This window comes from Carassius carassius, chromosome 33 (assembly GCF_963082965.1).
Source record: "Carassius carassius chromosome 33, fCarCar2.1, whole genome shotgun sequence".
NCBI lineage: Eukaryota > Metazoa > Chordata > Actinopteri > Cypriniformes > Cyprinidae > Carassius > Carassius carassius.
Window position 1 is genome coordinate 7201663 of NC_081787.1, and position 23434 is coordinate 7225096.

The window sequence follows — 23434 nt, forward strand, 5'->3', positions numbered from 1 at the left end:
TACATTGAAGGATATATATAAATTTATTCTGCATATTACATAACTTATCACATCCGTGATTACAAGCTGTGAGTGTAAACTGGGGAATAGCAGCAGAAATGTGACACTCGCACAGCTGAAATCTAAATAAGAAAATTTTATTTAGCTCACTTATCAATTATGAAATCAATTTAACTTACGTGATGTTTGTGCATCACTCTCTGTATTGTTGGGTCGAAGGGTTGCTGAACAACTGTACAAGCTCACACATTTAGATACAATGACAAATATAAAAAACATTTATGATTCACTACAAAACCAGCTTTTATCATAAAGCCTGTAGATTTGACCTGGATGTTTTCTAAAGATTGTGTAATTTATAATGTAACTTAGAACAGTATTTTGAGCAACAGACAACATTTTGGGAAAAAAAGTAATGTCTTGAACAGTGATTAGTTTGATAAACAAGAGTCATTGTCTGTGCTGGACATACAGGGGTATAAATCCTAGAGAATAATAGCAAAGGTCCTTGCAATTTATTTGTTAATTATGCAATCATAAAACAATATTACTCATGAACTGTTTGAATGAGGACACTTAGAAGTTGGACAAGTGCATTATTCTTAAATGAATGATGCCCATACAAGTGTTGTCAAACTTCAGCTATTCTCACAGCCGCTAATGAATTGCTGACATTAAACATTAACACTATTGTCAAAGCATGAAGAATGCACAATATTCATAGCTATAGTCATTCAGAAAACAAATAAAATGGTCCTGCAGATTAATCAAAACTCTGAGAAAGCCACATAAATTAATCTACTGATATTTTGTGCACATGGGAGACTGGGGGTAGTTGTCACACTCTCTTTTAAATTAGAATAATAATAGGAAATTAAATTCTTAACTCCATTCAAATTTAAATATCAGAATATTTTTTGTTACAACAGTTTAGTGAACAAGTGAGCACGATAAAAATAAATGGGACACATTCAAACAGTATCCCATTATCAGTGTCAACAATATAATGAAGAAATGAAATGAAGTTTTCGTCATAAATGTCAAATCACACTTTTATTGGGTCTGTTTGTAAATTGTTGTTTATATTTAGTAAGTTTATAAAATGTTGGCCTATTTTGTTAATGTTTCATGATTTTCTTGGTGTTTCATAAATATGTTAAGAGTTTAAATGTCGCTATAATTTACTGTTTATTAGCATTGTGGCAACTTAGTCCATACAGTGTGACAGCATGCCCAGTCAACGTTTAAAAATTATCCCGACTTCACATTTCAGTATTTTACCCGCGTTACTAATATTTGCACCTGCCCTTTTGAGTCCAAATGTTAATTTATTCTCTACCTGCGCGGACTTCCTGTGAAAGCGTCAGATCCGACTTGTTTGCCTGAAACTCACGCTCATTGCGTCGCCTACCATTCATTAATACCTGCTGTCTGGTCCAGTTATTAAAACGTGGGAAAGGAAATGATGAGATACTCAAATTTTGGAGTTTAGACGAAGTGAAGACGACTGATGTTCTATATTTCGACAGCGTCTTTGTTTTATTACTTCCGGAAAATCCGCACAGGTAAGACTAGTTTCGGTCTTGAGCGCGAAACATCTAGCGCGTCTCGTTTCTTACATGACACACTAATCTCACAGTATTTGCTTTAACTTCATCTGTAAGTTAACGTTGTTGCCTTATTATTATTGAATGTGAATGAATGAGGCTAAAGCGAACATTACAAGGCTTCTTTCATAACAGGTCTGCTCCAACACATTGTAGGAAGGTTTAGCAGATAAAGGTAACTAGGTTGATATATTCAAAGCAGTGTTGCCAGATTGTAAATGCCCAAGTATCGTACAAGATGTTCAAAATTATCGTATTTGGAAGAAAATTATCGTACACGAGTCAAAAAATTACCAATAAGCCGTATATGGTTGGATGGAATCATTACAACAAAATACTATCCCATTATTTTCAGTGACTGCGTCGCGGCGCATATTAAAACATATTAAAATGATTTTAACATTTGCTTTGTCGCGTCCAGTGTAGGCGGAATTTAGCTGTTGCGGTGTGGCGCAGTTAACTCATAACTACACATCTGAGCCGCTTTCATTGGAAGACTGCGTGTTGCCAGATGTTGAAGGATTTCTTGCTGTCATGGACCGCAACATAGTGCTCGTTGGCTTTAAAGCAGGGCACCCACCCTCCCTGAGGTGCACACGAACGCATTTAGAGTGTCTGTAATGAGCCGATTAAGTGTATAAGTAAAGAAGCCCTATGACTGCAACTGTCATCATTTAACTTTTCATAAAATTCTGAAATTATCGCACATTACGGGATTTTTTTCATTATTGATCGTACATAGGTAAAGATTATCTTACAAATACGATAATTATCGTACGTCTGGCAACACTGATTCAAAGAAACAAATGCGTTAGTTGTGTTGCTTCTTAGCCCAACATGTGATTCAAGGGCACTGGGTTGTCTAAGTTCCCATCAGAATTTCCTGTCGGCTGATTGATGAATGATTTATGGCTTCCTTCTCCTGTGTCATTTACCTGCAACGTGTGGGTCAGAGTATGTAGAAGGTTAGAAAAATGAAATGTTTTGTATCAGATGATATGCTGTAATAAAGTAAAACATATTGTATGCTTTAAAGCATAGGCTACTGTTAAAATTAGCTTAATGGATAAATTTACCCCCCCCCCCCCCCCCTGTCCAGAAGAGGTGGAGTCTCCTTTCATAATAAAAACTGCAACAGACTTCCAGAAGTAAGCAAATAATATATGTTGTACTTTCGTTGTCGAATTGTTCTGGTTGTTTGCTTGTGGTGTGTATTTTTTAATATAGCTTGTTTATTCTTGTAGAAGAGAAAGTGTGTTGATCTACTGGTTGTTCACACTTGTGAAATTGTTCGTTCTTCCAGAAAATTGAAATTCTGTCGTCATTTACTACTTCTACTGTATAACTTTCTTCTGTGGAACACAAAAAAAGATGTTGACAGCGCACCGATGCGCTGAAAGTGAATGATGACTGAAGCTGTCGTTCCCTATCATTATGTCTCCTTATTCCTTTTGTGTTCCACATAAAAGGAAAGGGTTGGAATGACATGGGGGGGGGGTGAACTGCATTTTTGGGTGAACTGCCTCTTTAAGGCCTAAAATGTTGATAAGAGGGAGTGCAAGTACTAATGGTTAGAGTAGACAAAGTTTAATCAGCATTTTTGCTTGTTTCTGTTGACTTGGAGGACAGTGAAGAAAAACTCTTTTTTTTTTTTTTTTTTTAAAGAAATATTTTCATACTTTCCAAACTAAGTCATTCTGTTGGGGCTGTGCCATTGTCCATGTATTCATAAGGGTGTGTCAGATGGAATGATTCATGGCCCCTGCTAGAATTGTGTAGGTGAGATCATTTCAGACTGGGTGTTCACCTTTTCTTTGATTTACCATTTGTTCTGTATTCGGTGGAGAGGACAGGAATAGTGCTCATTTATGACATCAGCCTCCTGGTAATCCTAACTTCTGGAAACACAGTATGGACTTTGAAACAGTTCACGTTAAGTGACTGTTTGGTACACAAACAAGTGATACTTTGTGTACTCAGAGAGGTATGTGGACTTAGATTTGTTAGGTTTTGTAGGGGAATTCCACTTTGAGAGATGCACAAACTCTACATCTTTACTGGAGAGGAGAGACTGACAAGCTGCTTGTCTCCAGTGTGTAAGATACTCCCATGAGGCTATGGGATGAGTCCATCTGTCTTAGCCAGGGTCACAGCTTCAGTGGACAAGTGTGGAAGTAATTCTAGCTGAACACATCACTGAGCCATACGGCTGAGGGTTTTAGAATGTTGATCAAGGCTGCTCTTAATTTGTGGTGTTTAGTAAGGCACTTTTACTGTTTAGAGTGTATATTTACTATCATCGTAGGATCCCAAACCATTTCTTATGATGAAAATATTGTTAATTTGGTACCATTCAGGGCCATAGTTGCAAGTTGCGACCTAGCCCACCCTAGAATTGTAGTGATGAATTTTACATTGGCAAGCATCAATCAGTATTTTTCTACGGTAGCCTATGTGCCGGTAGTATTAAACGTGAATGGGCTGCAATTAGGGCTGTAACGGTGGCTGATTTTTACCACCGCGGTAGTCATGGACCAACAACCGCCGGTGGAGCGGTGTTTGAAAATTTTTTTTTTTAATATATATATTTATATATATTAGTGTCAAAACTTGTTCGTTAACAAAGGCGATAATTTTTTTCCAGTTTAACGTATTCAAATTATTTTACGTGGGGGCGGGGATGGCCACCCACTCCCATTCACACCCACTCACAACTGCTGCTGTCACTTTTTCTCATGACAAGAAGTGAATTTATTCAGTCGCAGACTCGCAGAATGACTGAACAGGAAACGTTTCAGACACGCGCTCCCCTTCACTTTATTATCAGGTGCAAGTTAAGCGAGCGCGGCCGGTCCTGTGCTCAAAGGCGGTGCGCGCTTCCTTTGTGCGTATCCTTTCATATCAAACTGCGAAATAAACTATGTGCAAGCAGTGTCGTGGTCAGTTAATTCATCGAATTACCAAAAAGGTGATTAAAGCTGACTTAAACTGTGCATGCATGTAATATATTTTATATATATTATATACAGGATATATTTATATGCACGTCTAGAAATCAGCCCGGGACTGTCTCACTCATCTAACACATCCTATTTAACTTGTCAGTTCGTGTTTATTTGAGAACTTCGGTCAGTGAACGCCACCTGCAAAAAAACTAAAATAAATATCAAAGAAATAATGCTTATTTAGGCTACAAGAAAGTAGCCTAAATAAGAAAGTTAAATACACCCTGTCTAACGGACGCGAGCGACGCAGCGCGACAAAATACTCATTATAATCAGTGATGCTACACTGGATGCAGCAAAACACGACATGATAAATCCCCCGTCCGGTCTGTGAGTTAGGCTACTGACACAGAGTTCAAATGTCCTGTATAGATACTCGACAGACTAAACCTGTCGCAACGCGGTTGTTGTGCTGGTTTACTTTTCCGCCACCAAGCAAGCTCAGTAGCTAACTCCTTATCTGTCCGCGCTCTCTTTGAAATAGGAATCGTTGCCATATTTCTTGTTACCATCTTTTATTTATCGCTGTCTCGTTTGTATTTGGCCCGTTTGGAGAAAGCCTCACCAAACCTGACCAGCCAGCTTTTGCGATCACGAGAACTTGTGCAAACGCTGATGGGTGACATGAATGCAGATGACTCCAGATCAGTGAGGTGGTATTTGCTTTCCCAACAAGATCCATCGCCCAACATTAAATTAATTTGCTGAATGTATAAACTTTCAGGTATTTTCCTGCGCTCAAATCTGCCAATCTAAAGGAAACTCTTGTGTTTGAGGTAATTTGTTAAATACCTAGACTTAGAATTTGCAACTATTACAGTTATTACACTTATATACAAAACTTTGTACAGTCGTGGCCAAAAGTTTTGAGAATTACATAAATATTGGAAATTGGAAAAGTTGCTGCTTAAGTTTTTATAATAGCAATTTGTATATACTCCAGAATGTTATGAAGAGTGATCAGATGAATTGCATAGTCCTTCTTTGCCATGAATATTAACTTAATCCCAAAAAAACCTTTCCACTGCATTTCATTGCTGTCATTAAAGGACCTGCTGAGATCATTTCAGTAATCGTCTTGTTAACTCAGGTGAGAATGTTGACGAGCACAAGGCTAGAGATCATTATGTCAGGCTGATTGGGTTAGTATGGCAGACTTGACATGTTAAAAGGAGGGTGATGCTTGAAATCATTGTTCTTCCATTAACCATGGTGACCTGCAAAGAAACGCGTGCAGCCATCATTGCGTTGCATAAAAATGGCTTGACAGGCAAGGATATTGTGGCTACTAAGATTGCACCTAAATCAACAATTTATAGGATCATCAAGAACTTCAAGGAAACAGGCAGGTGTGACTTTTGGAAGATGGCCTGGTGTCAAGAAGGGCAGCAAAGAAGCCACTTCTCTCCAAAAAAAACATCACGGACAGATTGATCTTCTGCAGAAAGTATAGTGAATGGACTGCTGAGGACTGGGGCAAAGTCATATTCTCAGATGAAGCCCCTTTCCGATTGTTTGGGGGATCTGGAAAAAGGCTTGTCCGGAGAAGAAAAGGTGAGCGCTACCATCAGTCCTGTGTCATGCCAACAGTAAAGCATCCTGACACCATTCATGTGTGGGGTTGCTTCTCATCCAAGGGAGTGGGCTCACTCACAATTCTGCCCAAAAACACAGCCATGAATAAAGAATGGTACCAAAACACCCTCCAACAGCAACTTCTTCCAACAATCCAACAACAGTTTGGTGAAGAACAATGCATTTTCCAGCACGATGGAGCACCGTGCCATAAGGCAAAAGCAGTGTTGTGCCTGAACGCGTTCATTGAACGATAGTTCATGAACTCGTTCATATTTTGGGCGAACGTGAACTGAACGTGCTGTATTAATGCCTGATGAACGTTCCTGTGAACTCGTTCATTCTGGTGTCTGTGAATGGCACGCTTTCTCAGGTTAACTTCGTTCAATAGGGTGCCAGATTTCTATAGAGCCTTCCAGGCGAAAACCCGGCTAAAACACACCGTAAACGGATCTTAATATGTAGCGGAAAAACACCCAATATGGCAACACCAGCCACCAGTGTCGCACCGCCGTCCGCTGCCTGCGTGACGCGTCATCAAAAAAAAAACAGCAAACGACAGCAGCATGTAGCAAGAAGGCGTATAATCATTTAAAAGAATTTTATGATGTTTATGACAAGGTCGGTGAGAATGGGAGACAAAGCATTAAAGCAACAATGGGGAAATGCTGTCCCCTCAATGCTAATGTAAACCCTGGTTGGATAAGGATTCAAAATTGGATATGAAGATGAAATCTGACGCATAGCTTCATTGTTAAAACTGATAAAATAATTGCTGTCTGTGATTCTATATGGGCTGTGGCAATAATTTTGAAAAATAATAGCTCGCAGCAACGTATGGAAAAAAAGAACTATGAACTAGTTCATTTTTGGAACTGTGAAGTTTAGTTCAAAATTTTGTAGTTTGAACTATGAACTGAACTAGTTCATTTTAAAATTTGTGAATTGAACTTTGAACTAGTTCATGTAGAAAGTGAACTTTCCCAACACTGGGCAAAAGTGATAACTAAGTGGCTCGGGGACCAGAATGTTGAAATTTTGGGTCCATGGCCTGGACACTCCCCAGATCTTAATCCCATTGAGAACTTGTGGTCAATCCTCTAGAGGCGGGTGGACAAACAAAAACCCACTAATTCTGACAAACTCCAAGAAGTGATTATGAAAGAATGGGTTGCTATCAGTCAGGATTTGGCCCAGAAGTTGATTGAGAGCATGCCCAGTCGAATTGCAGAGGTCCTGAAAAAGAAGGGCCAACACTGCAAATACTGACTCTTTGCATAAATGTCATGTAATTGTCGATAAAAGCCTTTGAAACGTATGAAGTGCTTGTAATTATATTTCAGTACATCACAGAAACAACTGAAACAAAGATCTAAAAGCAGTTTAGCAGCAAACTTTTTGAAAACTAATATTTATTTAATTCTCAAAACTTTTGGCCACGACTGTATGTATGTTTGTGACGTCACGTGCACTACCGCCGGTGGCAGTAGACAACCATGGTAGCAACCGACCACCGCGGTGACGCGGTTGTCAGGGCAACCATCACAGCCCTAGCTGCAATATTAAAATTCTGTTAAGTTATTAAAATTTTACAGCCGATATTATAATTCTATGCTGTTTTGTCTCCAAAACCATAACTAAACTTAAAATCAGGCATATTAAATACTTTTCAAATTGTACGCATCAGAGCATGATGTACAGTATGGAAATGGGATATTTTGATGTTTGCAAATGATTACATTTAACAGTGAACTAAATTAATAAATTATTACATTTTAAAGTGTTTTTAAAGCTTAACTTTTGGATTTAGATGATCGATAACAAAGATAACAAATGTAAAAGTAGCACAATTAAATATACATATCTGCTATATAAACAGCTAAAAAAAATAAAGGGAACACTTAACAACACAGTGTAACCCACAAGTGTTCCCTTTATTTTTTTGAGCAGTTTATATATATATATATATATATATATATAAAACCATGAGAGGGTTGGTGGAAAAAGTTTACATATAGAAAATGTAAATATAAATAGCAAAAATAACATTAAACAAAATTATATAAATAATACATCAAACAGTATAGTACTGTAGGTAAGAAAAAATTCCACATAATTTTTTAGACATGAATAATGTTATATTATAAATAATTTTCCCAGTACAAACTGGGTCTTTATACATGAAATATAAAGCCGCTTTTTAAATTTTAGAATGGGGGTCCCTCGATTTACATTTTATAATATTAGAGGTCTGTTGCATCTAAAATGTTGAAAACCCCAAATATATAATATCTTTATATAACCTAGCTTTAGGTTGTGAATCACTGATTTTGTGTTAATTAATTCACTTGGTGGGTTATGTCCATTCAGTAGAATATGAAGGAGGTGAGTGAGGGAGAGAAATATGTTCTGCTCAACCATGGATAACACACACACACACACAGACACACACACACACACACCTCACTGTGTAATTGGTCAGAGGTTGAGCTTCGTTCTTAGAATGCTTTGCCTGTACTAGTACCACATCAGCAGTCTACACTCCCCCTCGTCCCCTGACACACACACACACACGACGCACACACGCATACAGCACGCTCTCAACCCCTCCTCCTGAGTCGACACAGCCGGACTCTGAACGTTTCTCTCCAGTCTGTTGAGCTCCCCTTTTAACTGCATGTCCTTGCATACACACACTCACATGCACAGACACACTCTGTCCCCAGTTGAGATGACGGGCTCTGGTTTCAGTTAGGCTGCAGGCGGCCAGCGCAGCTGTTGGGCTTGGGTTTCTTGTTTTCATGCAGTGGCTGCTGGGAGTCTGACTGCACTGCCAGCATCTGAGGTGGGTTGGAATAATGATTGAGGTTTATTACCTAACATTCATGGCGGATGGTGTGTTTGTTTTGCTCATCCATTGAAATGCCGGTTGTTAATTGTGTCATTGCATTGCATGTATTGAATAGTAGTTTTGGTGTAGAGTTATGGTTATGTATTTATGGTATTCTAAACAAGAGTTTTTGTAGTATCATTCATTATGAGGGTTACTGACATGAGTGCCCACAGTAAATAAGTTGTATTTTTTAAAATAAAATATATGAAAGGTTAAAGATGTTTTTTTTTGTGTTATTATCAATTAAATTTATAATATTGAAGTTTTCACGGAGTCACACCACATGACATCGTTAATGTAGTTTATGTAATGTTACAATACATATAGTTTAGGTTTCATTGTAGATGGATTTAGCAGAGATTATGTGCTTCACAGAGGGAAGTGGCCCATTACTGATCGGGCATGAAGTCATTAACTACAAGCTTGGAATTTCTACACTATTCATTTTGAGTTCTTGCTCTTATTTATTTTTTTATTTTTTCTGAGCAGCTTCTTTGTTCACCCTAGTAGGTGAGTATTGACTTCTGCCCTCCTGTCATTTCACAGAGCTTAAACAGTTTAATGACTTGAACAGTGATAGTTAGCCAAACTCAGATTGCTGTTGAGGAAGGAAACTCGTGGAAAGGATAGAGCTGCAGCCCTCTTCCTATATTGTTGTGGTTAAGTGGATCCATGTCATTTCCTGTCCAGCCAGCATTAGCCCGAGAAAAAGAATTCTTGATGTGAGCTTCACTTTTCCTTTGTTCTTTTTTCCAACAGAAACCAGGGTGTAGATGAAGCGGCTAATAGTTTGTTCTCTTTCTGGATTGGAAATATTTGATTGCTTCTCATCTGATGACTCTGATGTAGAGTTTACAAGCTGAGAAAGTGGCATTAGCTCTCCAGCCCTGCTGACGTCCATCTTAACTTCATCAGGTCATGACAGAGCCCAAGGAGTTTCCACCAGCGGGTGGCTTAACATGGGTGTGGGTGTGTAAGGAATGTGGACAGTGTCATGATGGTCGGGACAGTCACCTGTTTGAGTATCAGGACGAGGTGGATGATGAGCTGGTGTGCCACATCTGCCTGCAGCCTCTGTTGCAGCCCATGGACACGCCGTGTGGCCACACGTACTGCTTCCAGTGCCTCAGCAACTTCCTGCACGACCAGGACTTCTGTCCTGTCGACCGCCAGAGGCTTCAGCTCCAGCAATGCCGTGCCTCCAGCCTTCTGGTGCGCAACCTGCTGGACAAACTGGCCGTTCTGTGCCCATTCCAAAGTGAGTGCCAGCAGAGCATGCAACGCTGCGAGCTGCAGCCCCATCTTCACAACAGGTAAGTGCATGCCATAAAGGAAATGTTTACATATCACTAGGGCAGCATAGCATAAAGTCAAAGAGCTATAGACATAGAAAATGCAGATATCATTATGTATAAATCAAAATTAAATCAGTTATGAGAAGTCCGTGGATAAACATGCAGATGTAGTCATTAAGAGAAGTGCTCAAAAATGTATGGAATTCCACTTATTCAGGTTTCATGTGAACGGAGAGATTTGAGAGCTGAGTAGGATTAAAGAATAGACATAAGTGGACAGTATGACTGAATACTAAAATAACTGGATGTCTCTCTTTTATATTATGGAGTTAATTAGGAATCACATAAGTGATTACTATAGAATGTGTGCAGATAGTTCAGCCTCGTCACCTCTGCCAGAAACACATGGGAGTTGACAAGTTTAATTTTTACATATTAAGTTACAGGATTTACACAGTAATAAGAGTTCAACCCCACTCACAAGAATTCACTATATTGATTCATTGAATGCAAAGCCATAGTTTATGATATAGGTGATATGGTATGAAAAAAGGAAAAAGCCCCTAGGAATAAAACCCATGACTTTGGTGTTATTACTCTACTGTTTGAGCCATTGGAACACTGCATACAATGGCCCTGTGCCTCAGCGTTCATCTCCCTTACATGGGTTTTTTTCTTGTGTTTTTATCATGTTCTTATCTTCTGTGATGTAAAAGCATGGTCTAAAGGTTGTTTGGCTGATAGTTCACGTGGTCAGGAACAGCCCAGTGTAAACACAAAGAGCAGCTGTGGGATGGGGAGGGAGGTGTTGACATGGTGAAACCAAGACTAGACCTGATACTGCTCTTTTTTTTTTAAACCTGTACCATCTCTATCACTGCAATGCAGTAGAAAAGCCTGTTTGTGACTTCATCTGCATAGCTCCTCTTGTTTCTGTACAGAGAATTCACACACCCTGAGCATGTTCGTCTTTAATAGATAAATGCTATGTAGCTTTGCACTGAACTGATTAAGCATTGATTTGTTTTTCACTGCTGTTTTCTGCTGACTGCTGAATATGGCAGATCCAGATCAGCTGTCAGCATTGGTGCATGTTTAGGATATTTTTAGTTACTGCTGCTGCCATATGGTAATGAATGTCTCGTAGGTTAATTAACAGCAGGCCACTGAGTAATGATGCAGAAGTTCTCTCTGACTCAGTGTGCTCCAATTCTCTTTCTCAGATGTCCTGCATTCAGACGACTCAGGGAAGAGGCGGAGAGAAAAAAGAGACCCTCCTGGAATGAGTTAAAGGGAAGCAAATCAGATGGAGATTTAGCTGATGCCAAATCTACCCCAATCGCACACACAGGTCAACTCAATGGACCCTTAGAACCTGGACTGGTCAATCCAGCCTTTGAAGAGGGTGAAGATGGTATAGCGGCACTTTCTGTTTTTCTTGTACCCTGTCCATTAAATGTTATTACAAAACCAGGAATATATAAATAATTTTATGTAATATCAGTACCAAAATGGTTATCAGACAATCTTTCTTTCTTTTTTTTCTTTCTTTCTTTCTTTCTTTCTTTCTTTCTTTCTTTCTTTCTTTCTTTCTTTCTTTCTTTCTTTCTTTCTTTCTTTCTTTCTTTCTTTCTTTCTTTCTTTCCCCTAGATTGACACTGTCAGTGGACAAACAAAAGCACAATAAATATAAAATGTTTCATTTTAGAACATTTAAAATCACTTATTTTGCTTTTAGTGTTTTACTTTTAATTTTTGATGATTGTAAAATAATAATTTAAGGTAAAATAATAATTTGAATGTTGTTTATTGATTATAGCATAAAAATAAAATGTTCAATATCGCTGTCTCTTTACTATTTATATAATATCTCTTTTTCTGTACTGTACACCACCTGGTAAGGATTAGATTTATAAAAGAAAATGTTTTTTTTTTTTTGGGTGAATTACGTAACATGTTTTCGATTTGTGGTAACTCAGGAGTTAAGTTGAAAAGAGTGTAGCACAGACAGTGAAAATCAGAGGAAATTGATTTGCAGCTATGTTTACTTTTGGGTAAACCAAAACAGAGGGAATTTTTTATGTGCCCCTTTATCCTGTGATTAGATAACCAGTATGTATCAGGATGAATAAATTATGGCATTAAAACCTACAATCGTCACTGTCTGATAACATGTATACACATAGATATTTACCTGTCATCTGGATTATTGGAAATGCTGTTAGTCATAAAGTCACTTAACAACTCGCTCAAAATCTCATGGGAATATTACATCATATGTTTGTGTGCTTCCTTAAATGATTCATTCCAATGCTGCCACGAACAAACTGCTTGCATTTTTGCCACATGTTGAACTACTTAGTATTTTTTAAGCATTTGTAAATCAGATTCCTGATGGTCTTTTGGATTCCTAGACACCCCTCTAAGATCCAGTCTTGTGGCAGAGGCGACTGTAGTGGAACTGTTTCGAGAGGATCCAGACAAGGATCTGGGATTGCGTATAGTAGGAGGGAAGGACACACCCTTGGGCAACATTGTCATCCAGGAGATTGTGCGTGATTCACTAGCTGCTCGGGATGGCAAGCTAGCTCCTGGAGATCATATTCTAGAGGTGAGGCATATCTCAGCTCACCATACCATCATGTTTGTTTTAGATCATCATTTGCTATTGATGTGAACCCATTAGGTGTTTTCCACCTCTTTTATCTCTCAGAATCTTTCTTTCTGTCCAGTTCTCATGTTGTCAGTGTTCAAACACCAGCAACATTGTGTTTGCATTTCAGTCACATCCCTGGATAAAGGTCACAAGACCTTGCTTTCCTAAATGTTGGGAAATTTCCACTAGCTAGCACATTGACCATGTAAAATTAAAATCATTTTCAGTTGAGTAGACAAATTCTGTTATAGTTCATGTATCAAAATAGGTTTAGATCAGTACACATCCTATAGAACTGACCCACTTTTCACAATCTCTAAATGGTCATATTTAGCTGATTTACAGTTTGTTTATTTAGTTACAGAATGGAAGATGGAGCAGGGAGTCATTCACATGTTAAATTTTAAAGGTGTAGTTCAGGGTTTCTTTTTAGGCTTGATTGTGTTTATGGGGTGCAGTCTAACATGTTTTAATGCTTTGTTTTTTTTTATAAAATGCATTATTTTTCACATCATTTACCTTTATTCCACACTGCTCTATCCCTTCTTCAATTAACACGCTGATCATTTGCTTCTTTTGATGCCCCTCTTTCAGAAATAAGGGATGGGCTCTGATTGGTTGGCTAGCCCAGTGTGTTGTGATTGGCTTAACTGCCTCTTGTGCACGTCTAAACGTCCTGCCCCTCACCTCAGCGGCATGTGCTCCAGTTGTATTGTAAACAGCGGCGTTGTTAATATCGCTTATCAGTTTGAGCGTGATTGAGAAGCAAAGGATATTATTGAAGAGGATCATGCAGTGTATAATTGTAACAGTTCATTGCAAAGGCTGAGCTGAATTAGAACATTGATTTTGAAACTTGTAAATCCATTAGAATCGTTAGAAGACAGAATCTTTTACGTGCACCTCTAGTTTTCTATTCCTCTTCTCTAAAGCAGCACAGCATCGCCTCGCCTGGGGTTTATCTGGGTTTGTGATGTCACGAACCTGTGAAGTAACTTGTTGTAGTCCCTACCAGCCGTTTTTATAGGCATTAAACTGCCAGAATTTTAAAAGAAATCTTTAAGCTACGTAACTTTGCAGATTTTATTTATGTTCTAACAGTAACATTACACACTAACTAACGTTAAAAAAGTGAAATTGCAATGAACCACCCCTTTAAAATTCAGATGTCATTATGACCAATTTAGACTTTAATGGGCCATTCATTAGTTATTTAGCTAACGTTAGCTTCGCTGTTCTTTAAGTACAGAGATCAGAATTTTATTACACTAGTGAGTTTTAGTTACAAATTTATTAATTTCTTTATCTGTCTCAGCAAAATCAAAGAAACTTGGTCTTGTCTAGGGATCTGTGCCTTTGCATACAGACATCTGACTGCCGAGTAGTGATTGTGGTTTTTCAACATTAGTGTGCACCCTTTATTCACAGAGAAAAGAAGGTTCGGGAAAAATCTGTAGATGGAAAAATCTCCATACAAGTTCCCTGTGCATTTTTCTCTTTTTCCCCTCGTTACTTTGCACTTCTTGTAAAAAAAATAAAATAAAATAAAAGTTTATTAACTATTTATTAAGGTTTTTAAGGTATCTAATATTTAGATACTTAATTTCCACAATCTAAATATTCTCAAAAATTTTAAGTTTGTTGTCATTTGGAAGTGTGAAGGCATTCTTGCATTTTATGCTGTTACATTATGATTTATATTCAGTAGCATGAAATGGTCTTTAAAATGACAATAATATTGATTATTGCAATTATTTCCGGGGCAATATATCGCACAACAAAAAGTTGTTATTGTGACAGGCCTGTGCTCTCCAATTAGTGAAACACTGCGGAACACAGCAAAATAATTAAAACACTTTGCATAAAAAGCTATTATGCATACTATCTTCATCCTAAACACTATTTATTTGTTTATTTGTAAAACATTTTAATTTGGCATGAAACTACATAATTCACCTTTTAAAAAGCTCAGCTACACAGTAATGCTTCTTAATTACAATTCAGTTCAGTTAAGCAAATTTACTTTCTCGTTCCCACAATCCTGCATTCTCCTAGGATTTCTGCTTCTAACTGTCCTGGAATACAATGCCTTAGTTAAGTGAACCAGTATGGCTGGGTTCACATTCAAATTCAACCTTGAGTTTTAATGTATGCCTCCGGCTTGTCTTCTCTGAGGACATAAATATGGAAATCTCAATGAGGTCAGCCATCAGCCCTAGGATGATCAGTATCCCAAGCGTAACTTCTTGGCTTTTTTAGGGAGCTAACGGCTGTAAAGATCTGTGGATGGTTTAGATATCTTATTTCTTGAAATGGGATCTCTTTTTTTTCCCTCTTCTGGTTCAACACAGCATTGATTATCACAAAGGACTGTTCCTAGCCTCTGGCAGAAAGATTTTCTCTCTCTTTTTTTTGATCCATAAGAATAAATAAAAGCATTACTTTAGGATCCTTTTTAATATGAAAACAAAGCATACTGGTTGGATCTAAAGGTAAGACATTAAAGGTGCATTTAGCTATTTTTGCCAAAAGATGTTGATATTTGAAAGTACCAGAACAAACATGTCCATAACCCATCGGTACACAACCCTGGCGGCGATGATGGTGGAATCTGCTCTGCCTGTCGGCCGCACCATATTCAAGCAGAAGCCAACACAGAAAAGTTGTGTTGAAAAGCAAAATCAACACAACTTTATCAAGAAGAAACAAAACAACCTTGGCACCCGATTCCCTCCCACTCCTAGAGTTCAATCCACTGCTGGAAAGCTGCTCCAATATTTACGCGGTCCTCTTGCCTGATCGTAACCCTTCTTTTTAATGTTTTGTTCATCTGAAATTTTCCTCTTATTTTTTATTTATTTATTTTTTTTTTATCTGCCTTCTCTCACTTTCTTCTCTCTATCATTACTAGACACACCCCTTATTTCTGATTAGCTGCGAGTGTGTTTTGGGACTCGGTCTGACACTGTGGTCAAAAGTGTTTTTCAAAAATCGTCTGGTGCAACTTTAACTTGAATTCCTACATGAGTAGATATTAAGACAGTGCTTTGATTTTGTGAGTCCAAGTAAAAAATATTGACTTTAACATTAAAACGCCTCAAAAACAGTTGAGATATACCCATGTTTGGGGTGTTTTAGCTTTTAAACATGAAGCTTAATGAACCAAAATGATCTAAATGATCTTTATAGATGTTTGGTGTCAAGTTGGCAAAAATTAAAAATCTGTTTCTAAATGCTTCTTATTTATCCTATTGTAAATGATTCATCCATACATGTTCCATTAAAAGAATTACCTTGTTTAAAATCCAAAGGTCATAACTCTGAAACTACAGACTTCTCTCTGGTGACGTGTACCGCATTCCTTTCATACAATCAAGCTTGCATTTAGATCTGCCTCCACTCAAACAATAAATGATGGACAGAACAGAGTCCCTGTCTTATATTCTAATTTTATTATTATTATTTTATATATATATGTATATATATAACCTGTTTCACTTGGCTATATGACATGATATGAAAGAAAAGATCTGTAGCTACTTTCATTGCTTTGTGACCTCAAGCTAACAGTATGATCTTTTCAGGTGAATGATGTCAGTTTGGCATCCATCCCCCACATTCGTGCCATCACCGTGCTTCGGCAGTCATGTTCCCGTGTCAGGCTAACTGTCATGCAGGAGAAGGGCTTCAAGCCCCGGCTGGACCATCTTACTCAACCCTCAGCTTCTCCCCCGTCACAGTCACCCAGTCCCAACCAGAACCCCGGCACCATCATCCAGGTGACCCTAGTAAAGCGTGAGCACTCTGAGCCGCTGGGCATCAAACTCATCCGTAAATCTGAGGAGCCAGGAGTCTTCATCCTAGACCTGCTGCCTGGGGGACTGGCTGCCAAAGATGGCAAACTGAGGAACAATGATAAAGTGCTGGGCATCAACGGACAAGACCTGAGACATTGCACCCCAGAGAGTGCAGCTCAGATCATACAGGTACAGACAGACAGAATCACTTCAGAGAGAAAAAAGTGAATGTCTTTAATTACTCTTTATGTCTTTAATTAATAAAATCTGTTACTTTTAAACACTAGATTGATTGATTGATTGCGATATATATATATATATATATATATATATATATATATATATATATATATATATACACACACACACACACAGTGGGTACGGAAAGTATTCAGACCCCCTTAAATTTTTCACTCCGTTATATTCCAGCCATTTGCTAAAATCATTAAAAAAAAAAAAAATTCATCATCAATGTACACACAGCACCCCATAATTTGCCAAGTATAGTTACCCATACTCGGAATTGGTGCTCTGCATTTAACCCATCCAAGTGCACACAAACAGCAGTGAGAAGTGAACACACCGTGAACACACACCTGGAGCAGTGGGCAGCTATAGATCCAGTGCCCGGGGACCAACTGGGGGTTCAGTGCCTTGCTCAAGGGCACTTCAGCCATGGGTATTGAGGGTGGAAGAGAGCGCTGTTCATTAACTCCCTCCAGCTACAACTCCTGCCAGCACCGAGACTCGAACTATAGGACCCTGAGCTATCGGGGGAGAAGAGCCTTGGTGAGAGAGGTAAAGAAGAACCCAAAGATCACTGTGGCTGAGCTCCAGAGATGCAGTCGGGAGGTGGGAGAAAGTTGTAGAAAGTCAACCATCACTGCAGCCCTCCACCAATCGGGGCTTAATGGCAGAGTGGCCCGACGTAAGCCTCTCCTCAGTGCAAGATGATAAGGATGAATGGTTGCAATCGAGCGAAAGATGAATGCGGCCAAGTACAGGGATATCCTGGACAAAAACCTTCTCCAGAGTGCTCAGGACCTCAGACTGGGCCGAAGGTTCACCTTCCAACAAGACAGTGACCCTAAGCACCCAGCTAAAATAACGAAGGAGTGGCTTCACAACAGCTCCGTGACTGTTCTTGAATGGCCCAGCCAGAGCCCTGACTTCAACCCAATTGAGCATCTCTGGAGAGACCTGAAAATGGCTGTCCACCAATGTTTACCATCCAACCTGACAGAACTGGAGAGGATCTGCAAGGAGGAATGGCAGAGGATTCCCAAATCCAGGTGTGAAAAACTTGTTTCATCTTTCCCAAAAATACTCATGGCTGTATTAGATCAAAAGGGTGCTTCTACTAAATACTGAGCAAAGGGTCTGAATACTTAGGACCATGTGCGATTTCAGTTTTTCTTTTTTTAATAAATATGCAACAAATTTCAACAATTTCTGTGTTTTTCTGTCAATATGGGGTGCTCTGTGTACATTAATGAGGAAAATAATGAACTTAAATGATTTTAGCAAATGGCTGCAGTGATACATTTAAGGGGGTCTGAATACTTTCCATACCCAGTGTGTGTGTGTGTGTGTGTGTGTGTGTGTGTGTGTGTGTATATATATATATATATGTATATATATATATAATATAAATGAATATAATATAGGATTTAAGTTTTTATAGTAAATGTAAGAGATTGTTATGCTCTCTGTTATGTGTGTGGCAGGCATGTGAAATGCGCGTGAACTTCGTAGTGATGAGGCTTAATGATCTCTCTGAGGAGGGTAGTGAGGGTCAGAGCAGGGGGGCAAGGAGGGTCCCGGAACCGCAGTACTTCAGACGACGATCCGAATACATGAAGGTAAAATAGCGTGCTTCACAAGCCTTATAGCATAATGTAGTTGGTTTAAAGGCACAAATAGTCATAGCTGTGGCCTACCATAATGCTTACTTAGGTGATGCAAGTTTTGCTCACACCCAATTCTATTCCCCTTCTTGCTTCTAAATATATAGAGAATGTATGCACCATTCAAAAGTTTGGGGTCATTTTTTTTTTTTTTCAAAACGGCAGTAAAATCAGTAATATTGTGAAATACTGTTATTATTAAAAACTAAAAATTTAAATAGAAATTACAACCGTTTTTGATTTTAAAATATGATTTTATTCCTATGTTGGCAAATTTGAATTTTCAGCATCATTACTCCTTCAGTGTCCCATGAACCTTTAGAATTTTTTTTTCTCATATGCTGATTTGCTGCTCAAGAAACATTTGCTGTTATCAATGTTGAAAATGGCTGTGTTGCTTTCTATTTTTGTAGAAATTGACTTAGACTTTTTTGTTTTTGTTGTCACTTTTGATCAATTTAATGCATCCTCGCTGAATAAAAGTATTATATCTGAAAAAAACTGGTCAAAGTGAAGAAAACCATACAAGAAAGACTGCAAATCATTGAGACAGCATGAATTTAACTTGTAAATTTCACATTTTTAATCATGAATTATATCTTGGATTGCAGTTTATTAAATTAACATGTATTGTAGTGTTTTGCATATTATGAGGTAGTTTATTGTATTATGATCAAAAAGTAAAAGAAAGGTGTTTTGTAGTTAAAGTTTGACTCCTCTGCAAAGACTTGGTTGCATGTTTCATAGGTTGTGCTGCCTGCACATGGGGTGTCTTTTGACCCAGAGATCAGTCACACCCTGATTTTGTGACGCTTCCTCACCAGCTGAAGGCAGAGGCAGCAAACACAGGCTGGGTAGTGGGAGATGAAAGCAGATGCCCCCGTCTCTCACTGGGACTCGTCCCTGATCAAAAGGCTGGGGTGCTGCTCTTGAGCTGCTTCAGCCTCTGTGTTTGTTTTAGCTGGGGATCAAAGCTGGTGACAGTTAGCTTTCACCTATGGAGATGGAGCTTGAGCTCATGCTGGGAGGAAGGGCCACCCTGCTGGGTAGGAAGACTCCAGTAAGACTAAGAGAATAGGGCAGAAGAAGAGCGTTTTGCCATAATCTATGAGTTACGATGGCAGCGTGTCAGAGCCGCTCACTTTAACGCATCTCTCTGCTTCGCAGCAGGATCTGGGATGTTTGTTTTTACAAATGTTTTCACCGCAGGAGTCAGACACATGTCTTAAGCTTTCACTTTTCACCCATCCCCCAAGTACAAAGCTTTTCAGAATACTCAATTATCATTAATCATGAAGCACACTTGCATGCGCAGTTAATGGATCTGCAGTAAGCTGAGGTACAGTCTTTTAAGTATACATGACACAACTGTAACCATACTTAATCAAATATTTGCTTTTCAAAGCATGCTCACAATGCAAGGGCAGTCCGTTTACTGTATGAACACTGTTCAAAAGTTTGGATTCAGTACTATTTATTTATAAAAGGAAAAAAATACAGTTTTGATCAATTAATACAAATTTGGCGAGCATAAAGAGACATTCAAAACAGAAAAAAACATTAAAAGGTCAAAGAAAAAAAATCTTGGGAAACAACTTTTGAAAGTTATTGTACATAATAGATAAAACCAAGTTACAATCGCATTGCAAAATCTAGATCTGTTAGTCCAACTATGCAAAAAAAAACTGGACTGGTACAGTGTTTACATGACTGTTTGTGCATATACTTATGTACTTAATTCAGCTGCTGGTGAAAGTTTTTGTTACTTACATCCACATTAAAACATTTCTTTTGAGTAGATTTGTGTTTTGCAAGTTGTTTAATGTGCATTATCTTGATTCAGGAGCCTCCAGTTGGGTTCTCCAGTCAAGAGAAGACAGTGAGTCTGAAGAAGGAACCTCGACACTCTCTAGGCATCACCATCGCAGGCGGGAGAGACTGCCGCTGCCATTTGCCTGTCTACATCACTAGCGTGCAGCCGGTGGGCTGCCTGCACAAAGACGGCACCATAAAAACAGGTTAGTCTCCTCCGTCATGGCTCCATATAAAATGCTCTTCTCTTTGAGCTTCATGTGCAATGCTTGAGTTAACTGTGATCTCATGGCTGCCGTTTCCCAGGTGATGTATTGCTGAGTATAAATGGTATGGATCTGACCCATCTGACCTACAATGAGGCGGTAACCATCCTAAAGACTCAGGCTGCTCAGAACACAGTAACGCTGCAAGTCATCCAAACTTTTTCTGAGGAGGAGGAACAGGATGGAGAATCCAGCACTAGAGAAGACATGGACACACTGGAGGGACCCAAAGAGGATGACATTAAGTGGGCTCCTCTCTGGACCCGCTGGTTGGGTTTGCCTAGGTGCGATTATTATTTTTTCTTTCTCACTGGGCGTGTTGTGATATTAATTATGGAGTGCAATATTTAAATTTGATGTCCTCTTCTATAACGTTTAGGCTAGTATATGGACGTGAGGGCTTAAATATGAGCAAAATGTTTAATTTGACCATATCTTTTTAATCCCAAGTTACATCCACTGGTGTCGTGATATTATGCTGATGAAGACCAACAGTGAGAGTTGGGGCTTCAGTATCGTGGGAGGATATGAGGAGAGTCGTGGCCAGCAGCCCTTCTTCATTAAGACCATAGTGCCTGGAACACCAGCTCACTTTGATGGACGCCTCAAGTGAGTCTCCAGTCCTCTTTAACAGCATTACTGGTTCAAAGTTTGGGGTTCACAGTTTCCACAAAAATATGAATCAGCACAAATGTTTTATAACATTTATAATAATATGAATTATTTCAACAATTTAGCATATTGGCATCATTTCTGAAGGATTGTGTGACACTGATAATTGGAGTAAGGAAACATTCAGCTTTGTCATCACAGGAATAAATAAATTCTAAAATACATTTAAATGGAGTACATTTATTTTAAACTGTAATATTTCACAATACTGGTTTTACTATGTCTTTGATCAAATTAATAGTTCAGGTGAACATAAGAGACTTCTTTCAAAAACATCTTACTGAACAAAAACCTTTCTTGAGTGCGTGGAGTTTTCCTCTATAAAATGAAATGCTTTATTTAATGACTCCCTCCTGCTCTCCTGCAGGTGTGGTGATGAGATTGTGGCTGTGAATGGAGTCACTACAGTCGGCATGAATAACTCCTCCTTGATCCCAATGCTGAAACTGCAGAAGAACAAAGTCACATTGACTGTGGTCTCCTGGCCTGGCAGCCTGGTTTAAAGACTAGCTTGGACTTTATCACTGTTACTGGGTCCACCACAAGATGCACACGTCAGTTATTAGACAAGAGATGTATTGGGCATTATTGTGGTCTCTCCAAAGAACATTGTGAAAACTGAGGAAGTCTGTTAACAATCATTGACCCAAGGTATAAAAGCAAGCCGAAAGGTTGACATTATTTAATCCACTGTAGGCATTCAGTGTTTCAAAAGTGTGCAGTGCACTTTATTGAGCTGTGATGGTGGAAAAAGTGTGAACTGCAATTGAGGGAACTGGACAAGCTTGACTTCCTGTTTAAAAAGAAGTTATATTTATCATGCCATTTTAGTATGGAACTTCTTGTTTCCATATATAACCACTAATAATCTTTTCGAAGGTTTATGATTGACCAATGGTCAGTAGTGAGGTAATTTTTTTTGACTACCTGGAGTTAAACCACATCACATTCTCATGTTGATGGCCTCTCTGATGGCACTTTTTACACTGTTATATGTTCTGAGAATAGTTACATTTGTGAAAAACTATGTAGTTGCTGTTTGGTTGATAGGTTGGACAGTTTTTTAAACCACAGCTTGGCTAGTTTGACACCTTTTTAAGAATGTATCTCTTGGGTGCCTTGGCTATGAATATGTACAAACACAATGATCAACACCTGCCTTAATTGCCTGTATACCAAAATGCCAATTGTTATCTTTGGGCTTTCATTAACCGTAGAACGTTTAATTGGATGGTTTTTTTTTTTGCCTCTTTTATCTGTAAGTTCAACCCTTTTACTTTTAAATGCATTTTAGGAAAGTTCAATGATGTTTGGTTTTTAGACAAGCACAGTATATGTAAAAGGGTTATGATGACAATAAAATATTTGCTTTATTTTATTATGTCCTTGTCCTAAGCAGTGGCAGTTTTATGTTGACTCTTCTGATTCGTAGTATAATATATTTGTAATTTATTATATTAGGTCTTTTATATAATTTTATTAAATGACAGTTTTCAAAATAATGGTTATATATATACATATTTATATATATACATGTAAATATACATGTAATCTGCTGATAATTATTCTACAGTGCATGAGATCAAAATCCTATCTGGCAGAACAACAGTGGCATCAACATTTTAACTCTGTTTGGTTTACACAGTGATGCTTTTCTGTTATTCAAGAGTTAATGTTAAAGCCACATATTTCACTCCCCTTCCAAATCATTCATTATAGGCCCCGTGTGATTCCCAGGCAATATCTGCAGCTTTGTCCCGTGGAGTACTACACATTCTAACCAGTTTGAAGGGCGAGTGATTACATGTCATGTACCAGGACAGTTCGGACATTATTTTAGGCCATATTTTATATTTCATGCACTCAAACTGCACCGGATTTTTCATTGTGTCTTAGACTGCCCCCTAGAGTCCATATAAAGCTCAACGTTTCCAATTTTTCTTTTCCTG

The 23434-nt window shown here is 38.5% G+C and overlaps 1 protein-coding gene across 2 annotated transcripts; it reads left to right on the forward strand.

The window, feature by feature from the left end:
- Positions 1-1347: 1347 nt before the first annotated feature.
- Positions 1348-22863, forward strand: LOC132113630 (ligand of Numb protein X 2-like). 2 transcript variants are annotated; one of them, XM_059521485.1, is made up of 10 exons: positions 1348-1565; positions 9840-10393; positions 11599-11789; positions 12790-12986; positions 16616-17017; positions 18556-18690; positions 20579-20753; positions 20854-21097; positions 21264-21422; positions 21853-22863. In XM_059521485.1, the coding sequence occupies exons 2-10, from the start codon at positions 9999-10001 to the stop codon at positions 21986-21988; spliced, it is 2034 nt and encodes a 677-aa protein (XP_059377468.1). In that variant the 5' UTR covers positions 1348-1565; positions 9840-9998; the 3' UTR covers positions 21989-22863. The 2 variants fall into 2 exon arrangements, with proteins under 2 accessions (XP_059377468.1, XP_059377469.1); XM_059521486.1 differs by lacking the exon at positions 1348-1565 and adding an exon at positions 8866-9032.
- Positions 22864-23434: the final 571 nt, after the last annotated feature.

Bases quoted from the DNA above. Each gene is read 5' to 3' on its own strand.
- LOC132113630 (XM_059521485.1), top strand. From the start codon at position 9,999: ATGACAGAGCCCAAGGAGTTTCCACCAGCGGGTGGCTTAACATGGGTG. The intron at 10,394-11,598 runs GTAAGTGCATGC...TCTCTTTCTCAG, and splicing joins CAGCCCCATCTTCACAACAG to ATGTCCTGCATTCAGACGAC. The intron at 11,790-12,789 runs GTATAGCGGCAC...TTGGATTCCTAG, and splicing joins CTTTGAAGAGGGTGAAGATG to ACACCCCTCTAAGATCCAGT.